General features: G+C 67.0%; 1 protein-coding gene across 2 annotated transcripts in view; it reads right to left on the reverse strand.

The window, feature by feature from the left end:
- ABCA2 (ATP binding cassette subfamily A member 2) overlaps positions 1-9,174 on the reverse strand; it is a 21,427-nt gene extending 12,253 nt beyond the window's left edge. The window contains exons 1-13 of one of the 2 annotated variants that reach the window (XM_032398829.1): positions 9,047-9,174; positions 5,308-5,401; positions 5,010-5,012; positions 4,210-4,321; positions 3,963-4,126; positions 3,547-3,674; positions 3,243-3,356; positions 2,699-2,917; positions 2,020-2,387; positions 1,601-1,760; positions 709-837; positions 468-635; positions 303-399 (exon numbers count right to left, since the gene is read on the reverse strand). In XM_032398829.1, the coding sequence (XP_032254720.1) occupies positions 303-399; positions 468-635; positions 709-837; positions 1,601-1,760; positions 2,020-2,387; positions 2,699-2,917; positions 3,243-3,356; positions 3,547-3,674; positions 3,963-4,126; positions 4,210-4,321; positions 5,010-5,012; positions 5,308-5,401; positions 9,047-9,112 (1,822 nt within the window). In that variant the 5' untranslated portion in view covers positions 9,113-9,174. The remainder of the gene's footprint in view (positions 1-302; positions 400-467; positions 636-708; positions 838-1,600; positions 1,761-2,019; positions 2,388-2,698; positions 2,918-3,242; positions 3,357-3,546; positions 3,675-3,962; positions 4,127-4,209; positions 4,322-5,009; positions 5,013-5,307; positions 5,402-9,046) is intronic. The other variant, XM_032398830.1, reaches the window with a different exon arrangement.
- Positions 9,175-10,996: the final 1,822 nt, after the last annotated feature.

Here is a 10,996-nt window from a genome sequence, read left to right on the forward strand (position 1 = left end):
CTGAAGGGAGGGAGGGGCAGGGACAAAAAGGGGGTGGGTCCTGGCTAGAGCAGCGCTGGGCGGGGCCTTAGGGGCATGAGGGGCGGGGCCAGGGAGGAGGTGGGGCCGGGGTTGGAGAGCTGGGAGGGGGCGGGGCGTGAAGGAGGGGGCAGGACGAGGGGCTAGGGCAGCGCTGGGGTGAGAGGGGCGGGGCCAGGGAGGAGGTGGGGCCGGGGTGGGAGAGCTGGGAGGGGGCGGGGCGTGGGGGGGGGGGGGGGGGGGGGGGGGGGGCAGAAGAGCAGGGGTTAGGGGGACCAGCTCACTGGCGAACACGGTGACATTGTCCTGGTAGGCCTGGTTGAGGGTATAGTTGACGATGCTCTCTTCATCGGGAAAACCCTTGAAGATGTCCACACTCACCTGGGGGGAGGCGCGTCGTTGGAGCCGGCCCTGGGCACCAGCGGAGCCCGCGGGGCCCGGCCACCCACCTTGGACATGAACTGGATCCAGCCGCAGGCCGCGTTGTCAATGGTGTCCAGCTGCTGCAGGAGGGCCGAGCCGTTGGGCAGTGAGAAGTTGTCCTGACGCAGGGCAGGCGGTAGCTCCTCCAGGGACAGGTTCAGCGCTTCGGGGTGCAGCCGCAGCTCTGCCACATACTGCGGGGGAGGCCTGGCTCAGAGGGCGGCCCAGCTGGGGCCCTCCCCCAGCCCAGCCCGGCGCCCCCAGCACCTGCTGCAGCCAGCCCAGATGCTGCTGCAGCCGGCCCTGCTCCAGGAAGCTGCGGATCTCGGCAGAGATGTTGAGCCACACTTGGGCGTAGTGGGTCACATTGCCTACAAAGGCAAAGGTCTCGTTGGCCTGCAGAGGGTGAGGGCATGAGTCACGGGGCTCATGGGAAAACCCCGGCCAGCAAGGGGGTTCTCCACTCCTTTGTCTCCCCCCAGGCCAGTCCTCGCCTACAGCCAATCTTGCTCTGGGCAGACTTCCACCGGCGTGCCGGAAAACTTTCCCTCCCCACCTTCCTGCAAGGACCCACAGAACTGGCTCTGCCCTGGCCCCCGGGGCCGCCTGGCTTCCCGCTTCCCCCATTCACCTCTGTTGGACCCTCCTCCACATGTTCCTTGAACAGCCCTGACACCTGGCCCTCCTCTCCCCCACACTCATCCTAGAGACCCCTCCACAGGCTCTCCCCTTCCTGGGCCACTTCCAGCCCTAATTTCTACTTCTCCCAGACAGGACTTCTCCCCTGGAATGGCCACGGACATCTTGCCCTCAGCTGGCCCCATGAGGCCCCTCCTCTATCCAAACCAGCACTGCCGGCCCTGGCCATTCCCAGCCAGGCCAGGACCCTGCACCTGGGCAGGACCCAGCCGGTCCAGGACATCCCCACAGCAGCCCCCAAGTGCCCCTGCACTTCGAACGCCCTCCGACGGTCCTCCCCTCCCCCCCCAAGCCAAGTCAGAGCTCAAGTGCCAGGGCCGCAGCCCCCTCCCGTGGCAATTCTACTGACCCCAGTCTCCCCCGCCTGCAGAGCCCCTCTGGCCTGCTCCTTCAGCTTCTGCCCCAGAAGGAGGCAGAAGGCACATGCAGCTCAAGCCCCCAACGCGCCAGACTGGCGCACCTTGAGGATGACGCGGTCTGCCTCAGTGCCCGCCGGCGCGTACAGGATCTTGGGATTGCTGGTCATAAGGTGCACGAGAAGGCCCAAGTTCCGCTGCTCCTTGCTCGTAAAGCCCAGGGAGCTCATGTTGCCCTGCCGCAGTGCCTCCGGCTCGATGGTGCTAGCGCAGGGGGCGGACGTTAGGGGCGCAGCTGGGGGTCCGCCATGGGGATCAGGGCGGGGTGTCCGGGGTTGGAGGCGGGGCTTCAAGAGCCGACAGGGCAGAAGCTCAGGGTGGGAGTGGTGCATCGGGAGGGGCGGGGCACGGGGCCGGGATTCAGAGTGGGTGCCAGGTGGGTGTAGGGGGGGGTCAAAGCCCGGCGAGGGCTCAGGCCCCGCCCCATCTGTCTTCCTGTGCCCTCTCCCTGCCGCCCACCTACCGGTTGTTGCCACACAGGATGGGCTGCAGGCCAGCCCAGAGCTGCACGAAGGCGGAGCACTGACCCTGCAGCGCGTCCGAGGAGGCCGGAGCCGCAGCGGACGGGGCGCCCTCCTCCACCGTGGAGTTGGAGCTCGTGCCCCCCGCAGCTCCGGTGCCGTTGGCCGTCCTTCCAGGGCCGCTGGCTGGGGGGCCCGGTGCACGGCGGGCGCAGGCGCCCTGGGGCAGCAGCAGGGCCAGGGCCGAGAGGACGTCCACATCCTGCAGAACTTTCTGGGCGTCCAGCAGGTCCTCCAACAGCACCTGCAGCCGCTGTGGGGGTGGCGGCTGCCGCTGGGGGGCCGAGGCGTCGGGGGCGTCCAGGCCCAGCTGAGGGGAAATGGGCACGTGGGGAGATGCAGGCCCAGGAGAGGGAGCAGGGGCTGGGAACTGATGGGAAGGTGCGTGACTGAGGTCAGGGGTGGACAGAGGACACAGGCGGGGATGAGAGAGGTTGAGGGAGAGTCTGGCTAGGGGCTGGGAAACAGACTGGGGGAGGACATGGGGCACAGCTCACTGGGGGTGCGTGGGACGCCCAACCACAGGCACACCCCACTCGCAGCCTTGGGCCCAAGGAGCCCCAGCATCTCCTCCAGCCCAGGCGGTGGGCGCATGGGGCCAGCAGGCAGGCAGGCTCTCACCTGCTGGGCAATCTTGGCCACATCCAGCTGGTTGTGGAGCTCAGCAGCTAGCCCAGAAAATCGCTGGGCACGGGCTGCAGCCTGCCCACTGCAGACAGCATCCCGGTAGCCCTGCAGTGCTGTCTGCTGACCCTGGGACACAGTGAGGATCCGGCCTAGCTCCCCGGAGCCCCGTGTACAGGTGAGTTGTTCCAGCAGGGCAGGGGCCAACAGCAGCTCCTGGGGGCGGGGTGCAGGGAACAGCTGGGGAGGGACCCCAACCAAGAGGGAACGAAGGCCCCAGCCCAAGAAGGCCTCAGGTCTCCCCTGCCCCACCCCCTGCACCAAGTCTGATAGCCCAGGCGCTGTAATGGGGGTGAGGGGTGGACGCACATCACCATCCTGCCCTCCCCCTCCCCATGCTAGTCGCAGACTCCCAGGGACCTCCCTCACCCTCAGGAGAAGCTCAGGATTATCAAGGGGGCTCCTTTCTTCACCCTCTCAGGCAGAAACACCCACCCGGAGGCAGGCGGCGTGTTCCCATCCCACTAACAGGTCCCCTCACCTCCATCCGGAATAGGGGATTGCTACCCAGGCGGCTCCAGGGCTGGTCCTGACCCCTGGGGAGTCCTGACCCCACGTCTAGGGCAGGCGAAGGGCCAAAAAGCAGGTGATAGACCTGGGGTATAAAGGGGGCGTGGCTCAGGCCAGGGGGTCCCAGAACCCGGCCCCAGGGCTGCCTCAGAGCCCCGCATCCCTCCTCCTTGCTCTCCATTCCTACAAGCAGGGGAGGGCAGAGAGGACAGCCCAGGGCCAGGAGCCACCCCAAGAAGAGACACATGCTCGCTGCGGACGCTTGTCCCACTCACCTCAGGCAGGTCCACCTGGGCAGCCAGGAGGGCCTGAGCTGTGCTATTAGGTAGCGACAGATTCTGCACCAAGAAACGCCAGAGCTCCTGTGGGTCCCTGGCCACCGAGCCCAGAGAGAAGGAGGACACTGGACAGGCAGAAGGACGGCGCTGAGGGCCAGCTGGGCCCAGGGTCAAGGCACCCAGAACAGACGCAGAGCCGAGGTGCCCGCACCAGACCCAGCCATATGGAGGGCAGCTCGGCTGGGTCCGCCTGAGCACGTCTGCCCCAGGAACGCAAAGCGACGGCCCAGACGGAGGCCCCAACACAGGCCCGCGGTGAGAAGTGACCAAGCTGGGGTTTGAACGCAGCTGACATCAGAGCTTGGGCCTCGAGCCCCCCAGCATAGGCACAGCCCAACCTGCCCAGGGCGTACCTGTAGGTCTGTCCAAGTGGCTCTCCCAGGTGTCCGGGCCGGAGCGGAGGGCCTCCAGGTGCTGGCGCAGGGCCTCGAGCTCCGAGCCCAAGCTGGGCCGCGCAGGGTCGAACAGGTTGCTCTCCTCCACCACACGGTTGAGGCGCTCCAGCAGCTGAGTGACCCTGAACCACCATCAGAGGTCACCCACTGGCCTCTGCGGGGGCGGGGGGCGGGGGGGAGCCGGAGGGGGTGGGGGGGCACTCACGTGGAGTTGGCGTACTGCAGGAAGCCAAACTCGTCTCGCTGGCCATCCGGGCACAGAGACTGCATGACAGGCAGGATGCCGGCAGAGGTGAGAGGTGCGGCCGTGTAGAAAGCTGCAGGGGTGGGGGCGGTCGGGGCAGGTGAGAGGGCCCGAGGGCGGAGACAGGAGAGGACAGGGGAAGGAGTCAAGAAAGGGGAGGAAGATGAAGGCCAAACAGAGAAATTTAGAGAAAGTCAGGGAGGAAAAGCAGCTTCGGGCAGCAGACGGGGCAGAGGGCCAAGAGTTCTAGTGCAGATGACCCCAGCAGGCCAGAGGTCAAAGGGTGTCTGGTCATCCCTTCCCCACAACTCCCAGAGCGTCCCTCTTCCCTTGCCAGCCAAGGCCAAAATGCCTGACCCCTACCCTAAGAATTCAGGTGTAGCACTGCCCGCAGAGCCCAGGGGAGCATGTGGGGCCCCCACTGGGCAGTGACCTCTGACCTCTCTGGCCAGTTGGTTAGCAGAGAGAATGCAGGAGCCCACGGGGGTCTGAGGGGAGAGCAGCCAGGTGACCTGGCCCCAGCCCTGCAAGGCAGGGCCAGGCAACCCCACAGAGAGACGGACGCCCCCCCAGAAGCTTGACCTGGGAGCCACCGTGGCCCAGGCCCCCTTGGGTACCCACCGCCCCCCGTCCCCCAGCGCGCCAGCCGTCCCTGACCGTGGGCAAGGGGGTTCTGCAGGACACAGCCAGGCCAGGAAAGGCTGTTAATGCAAGCGGGGGCGGGGCGCGCTGAGGCCGCAGCAGGAGGGCCGCTCACTTACAGACTGCATGCAGGCCCGGGAGGAGGACCAGAGACCATGCGGGGGAGGGGCAAAACAGAACAGAGGAGAACAGTGAGGAATGGCCGCCACGGCCAGCCCTGTCCTCAGGCCCAGCCAGGAGGCACGGCCAGGGACCACGCGGGGGGGGGGCACACGGACCGCACCAGGACAGCGTGGGAGCTGGGACACGTGTATGGTCACGTGCACCCAGGACAGGCACGGACGCATGATGCAGTGAGGACTGCCCGCCCAGCTGTGCCCTGGGCCCCCCCCACTCCCCCCAACCAAGGACACTTACCTTCCTTCACGGAGATGGTCGGTTTCTTCTGCCGAAGCCCCAGCAGAATGAAGAAGAGGACCAGAGGAATGAAGATCTCAAAGGCCAAGACCCACTGGAAAGGGTGGGCTGAGTAAGGCCACCTGCCCTGGGCAGCCTGGCCTCCCACACCACCTGCCCAGAGCTGGACAGGACAGACCCGCACCCTCCTCTCCCCAGACAGATAGATGTCTTCCTGGCAGGCAGGGCCAGCCCCGCCCAGCCTGGACCCCACATACCTCCCACAGGGACCACAAAAGGTCAACCCAGGCCCTCAGGGCCAACAGAGTTGGCCTCCCCTTTCTTCAAGGGCCTTTTCTATGGGGGCGAGAGCGCGAGTGTTGTCTGGTCCCAGCAAATCCGCTCTCCCACACCCCCAGCCCAGGTTCTGTGTGCCGCAGTGATTTGCCAGCAGGGACAGACCAGTCAGCCTGTGGTCCACTATGACCCATGAATCTGCCCAGCTCAGCTTACTCCTTCCCCACCTTCTCCTGGCTAGGATCTTGGAGGTGGTCCTGGGCCCCAGCTACGGCTCCCACACTCCCCCAGGGTCAGCCCCCCTCACTGTCACAGCGCCATTACACCCCACAAGAGAGCCTAGGAAGACAAGGCCTGGACAAGGGGAGGCATGGCTCTAGCCTAGGGCCCCGAGCCTCCAGGAAAGCCTGCTCAGAGGTCTGAAAGCCCCGAGTGCCTCCTTCTGCCCTGGCCCCTCTCCCTCACTCCACGTGGCTCAGGTGGGCTCAGCAGCCCTGCCTGCGCTCCCCAGAACTCTTGTCTATTCCCAGGACTACTCCTGCCACCCCCGGCTGGGCACCAAGGTGAGCCCTGGCGGAACCTGCTCGGAGTGGGGAAGGAATGCCAGAGGCCCCAGGGCCCCAGCCTTCCCTCTGTTTCACCTGGAAAACGGAAGGACTTCTCACCGTCTGTGACACCGTCACCCCTCCTAGCTCAGGGAGGGAAGGTGGAGAGAGGACCTCGGGCCAGCTGCTCTGTGGGGGAGCCCCCCCCGCTCAGCCCAAAGACACACCCTGACCCTCACCCCCACCAGCTCTTCCCAGAGGACCAGGTTTCCTTCATCCTCACCCCTACCTGGGCCCAGACAGACTCCAGAGCCTCCCCACCCCCCGCCGTGGCATTCCGTCTGGCCCAGGGCCCGGACTCCCAGCCCCCCAGCATGGCACAGCGGCTGTTGTTTACGTGCTTTGACAATAGTGCTCTGTGGTCTGAAACACCCCACTGTGTGTCCGCACCCCACGCCCGCCCCAGTCCGTGCCAGCCTCCAGCCCCGCCCCGAGCCAGGATCCGGCCCAGGGCTAGCCGAGGAGGCACCATGGGCACCCACAGGGCTGGGGACGGCACCCATGCCACACGCACAGACACAGAGCCAGGGTGGCTGCACGCGAGGCAGGCGGCCAGGGTCACGGCCAAGGTACCAGCCCCACCCACACCCGCCCTGCCACTGGGCACCTCCACCGTGTAACCGCAGCAACAGGCCTCGGCTACCTCCTCATTGCTATAGCAACGGCCGCCGCAGGAGCTGCTGGGAAGAGGGAGGCCTGCTGGGCGGGCAGGCGGGCAGAGGGGCACCTGGTTACGGGCAGGGAGCACAGGTTCCTTGCCCCTTGCACCCCACCAGGGGCCCGCAAGGTGGTCAAACCCCAGTGCCCTGAGATTACCCCAGTGCCCCCACGTTGTTCCCGGCGCCTGGGTGCCCACTCTGGGCCTAAGCCCCCTCCTGCTGTGCCAAGGGGAGAACAGAGGAGACCTGAAGATGGAACGGCCTCTTTACCCGGTGATGAGGCCCCAGCAGCCCCAGCTAAGAGGGGACAGGCGACACTCACAGATGGAGAAACCCAGGCACAGAGGTCCTTGGTTCCTACCCTCCAAACCAAGCTTTCCAGGGGTGCACCCCCACCCCCCAGAGAAGTGCATAGCATGCAGAGCAAAACCTCTGTTGGCCGAGCCCACAGGTCTAACTCTGAAGCCCAAGACCCTCCCCGGAAAGTGGGGGGCCAGCATGAGCATGCCAGGCCTCTGGCCAGCCCCAGCCCCTGCCCCGTAGCACAAGCCCAGCAAAGGCCCTTAGCCACCCTGGAGGAAGAATTTCTGATTTGCTGTGGTCTCAAGCCAAGGACCTCCACGTGGCCTAACCAGCCCCTGGTAGTGCTGCTGGGCAGGGGCACAAGAAGATAAGATTCTAGGGAAGGCCCAACCTAGCAGGTGGGGGCCACTCCTGGGTGTAGGGCAGTAGACACCTCCCACCTGCCTGCCCGGTGCCCCACAAGCCACTGCTCCCTTCCCTGGGCCTTGAGATCCCCAGTGGATTCAGGGGCCATCATTCTAGCCTCTGCTCCCAGCCCCTGGGGGGCCCTTACTGCCAAGAACCCTGGGGCTGATACTAATGCATGCAAACATCCCAAACCCCTCCCGCCCGCCAAGCCCTGCCCTGGTGTCCCCAGTAACCCGAATCTGAAGCAGGGGAAGCTGCACCAGAGGCTGCAGGCCTGATCCATGGCACCCAGAGCCAGCCAGCCCCAGGCACTTGTTCCCCGCCAGGCTCAGGTGCCCAGAGGAGTCCTGCCAGGCCATGGTGATGACGGCCACCCTGCCCTGTCTGCAGTCCCGGGTTTCTCTTCCCAAGGAGGGACCCTGGCAGGAGCTCATCAGCCCAAGGGGACTCAGAGTCAGGTGGGAGAGGAGCCTCTCAGGCCCCAGGTGGGCAAGAGGATGCTTCCTCCTCAGGCCCCCCACTCCGGACCCCAGCCTGCTCTGGGCCTGATTGTGGAAAATCCCCAGGGCCCATTCAGAAACCCGAGCTGCCCAGGCTTCCCTGTGCTATCGGCTGGGCAGGACAGCAAGAGATGCCCCTGCCTTTCCCAGGGCAGGAGCGGGGAGGGCCAGCATGATGACATCCATACAGCCTCAGGCTGGCTCCTCACCAGGGCTTCTGTCCCTGACAGCTGCTGTGTCCTGCACCCTCAGGCCCCGGGCTGCCCCAGGCACAGGGCTGGGGTGCTTGGTGGTCACAGCTTGGAACAGCAGGACCCGGCTCCCAGGGGAGATCAGAGGGTGGATCAGCCTCAGGGAGGACTGCCCCAAAGGACAAAAGGGTTCAGGGATGCAGACTGGCAGATGCTGGCACAGCAAGGACATCCCATTGGTGAGAAAGCAGGAGCAAGGGCTGGGGGACTTGTGGGAAGGGTGAGGAGGAGGGGGAGGGGGAGGGGGGGAGGAGGATGAGGAGAGGTGTCTGTCCAAGGACAGAGGGAAGGGGCAGGGTCCCTGCAGGGGCTCCAGGGGGGCTGGGCCCAGAAACCAAGGACCTTCTGGGCTGGATTAGTCCCCCATGCCAGCCCTCTGTCCCGGGAACGAGGGCCTCCCGCGACCCCAGGGTCCTGGGGCCGCTCGCCCCCCTACTCGAGCCGCTAGCCCCGAAGAGCGCGCAGGGCGCCCATCCCGTGACTCAGCCGAGCACCGCGAATGTCAGCGGGCGCGGGCCGCGGGCTGGGCACGGCCGAGCCCCCTCCCCGGAGACCGGAGCCCGCAAGGGCGGGCGGGGTCCCGCGGAGTGGTGGCTCGGGCCGCCGCCCCCGGGGCCCGCCCGGGGTCTAGGCGCGCCCGGCCCGGCCGCACGTGCGCGCGGAAAGCGCGCCGCTGGACCCCCCGTGCGCGCGACCTCCGGCTCGGGGCAGGCCCGGAGGCGCGCGGGGTCGCTCACCGGGCTCCGGCGCTTCAGCGTCACGTTCTTCCAGAGCAGCAGCTGCAGCTGGTGCAGGAAGCCCATGGCCGGGCCGCGCTCCGGCCGCCTTCGCGCCGCGGCCCGCTCCTCTGCGCGCCCCGCCGGCCCCGCCGCCCGCCGCGCCGCTCGGCATCGCCCGCGCGGGGCGGGGTCTGGGGCGTCCGGGACCGGCTCCGCGCTGGCTCCGCCCCGGCGGCCGCGGTGACAGCCACTCGCGGCCGCCCCCCGCCCGCGCCGCCCCCGCTTAAAGGCGCCGCGCTGCGCCCGCCGCCCGGAGCTGCGTCCGGAACCCCCGCCGCCCTGCCGGGCCGTTCCTGGAGCTCCACCCGGCCAGCCACGGGAGGCTTCGTTGGTCGCCCCCATCTCGCCAGGCGTTGAAGTGACGTGCCCCAGAGCTCACATCTAAACCCCCGACTCACCCCCGTCTGGGGTGCTCTTCTCCCAGGGGCATGTGGCCGGCGCGCAGCAACCCCCATTGGAATCGTCCCGCAGAGGCGCCCCAAGATGGTCCCTGGCCCCCAGGGCCCCCTGGGTGGATGCTGAGGGGGTGCACGACCTCCACCCGCCCGCGCAGAAGTGCTGGGGGCAAGAATTTCATCCGGACGTCAGAGCCAGGTCCCGGTCCCCAGCGTCACTGCCAGGCTGGAAGGGGGTAGCCGCCCGCACGTGGGGAGGGGACAGCTCAATCCTGGCTGGAGATCCCACCTGTGCAGGGCGGGCAGTGTCTGCCCTCGAGTCTTCAAGAATCAACGTTCTGGCCCAAGCAGGTGCTTCCTGACCCACGCCACTTAAGGGAGGAGTGAGCGCTTGTGAGGGGGCCTGCAGGGGGGCTGTCCCACCGCTGTGAGAATTCCCTGTGTCCCTTGAGAATGAACCACTTGGTGACCAAGTGGCAGGATGGCCTGGCCGGGCTCTGGCCCAAGGAAGCGGTTCCCTGCAGGTGGGGTAGACAGGGTGCTCGGGGAGACTGAGGCTGCCCCTCGGTGAGTGGCTCCTTTCTCTCCCCACATCCGAGAGCCAGTCAGGCCCCTGCAGATGGAATTGGGAGTGGAGTGAATTCCGCAGAGGCTGTTTGGTGGCTGGGGGAGCGAGGCTGCAGTGTCCCCGGGTGGCCAGCAGGGGGGTGCAGAGGGCAGGGAACCCTGGTGGGTGGCTCTGAGGGCCCCTCCCCAACGTCAGTCTCCCCACTGGCCAATGGGAGAGGCAGGTCACGTGATGTCCAGTGGCGGGGGGGGGCGTGCACATAGGGGGTGCACATAGAGGGCTCCCCTAAACTGAATCGCAGGCCTGGGGGACCACAGCTACCTGTCCCTTCCCCGCTCCTTCTTTACAATCCCACATCCTTCTCCCTGGTCAGCACGTGGGGCTAGGGCGGGGCAGGAAGTCACTGGCAGGCCTTTCACACAAGCCACGGTCAAGGGGGAGGGCAGCTTCCGGCCTCCACCTGCCGCCCACCCCCATCTGGGGCAAGGACAAATCCTGACCCCTGTGGAGCATCCTGTTGGGGCCCCGATCTGCAGCACCAGGGAGCTTCACCTCTTACAGGGGCTCGCCTGGCTGCAGCAGCATGCTCGGGACCCCCTGCCGCCCGTGTGGTCACCAGCCACTGGGCAGAGCCAGCCCTACGCCACCGAGCAGATCCTGCCACATGCCAGACACCCTCCCAGGGCCTTCAAGACGAGGCATCTTTGACGTCCCCAGCCAGGTTTCAGACCTCGGCACCCCCTACTCTCCACCCATCTCGGCCTTTTGGGGGTCAGGAAAGGCTCCCCGGTGCCGTGCCGTTCGTTTACCAGGGGCCGAAGGAAGATGGCAGGCCCCGCAGTGTGGGGGAGGGTCTCTCAAGCACGGGGAGCCCAGAGGCCTTGAGGAGGAGCCGGCGGGATCCCATCAGGACAAGGAGGCCTGTGTGGCAGGGGGATGAAGCGG

The sequence above is a fragment of the Phoca vitulina genome, unplaced genomic scaffold (assembly GCF_004348235.1).
Source record: "Phoca vitulina isolate PV1807 unplaced genomic scaffold, GSC_HSeal_1.0 scaffold121, whole genome shotgun sequence".
NCBI lineage: Eukaryota > Metazoa > Chordata > Mammalia > Carnivora > Phocidae > Phoca > Phoca vitulina.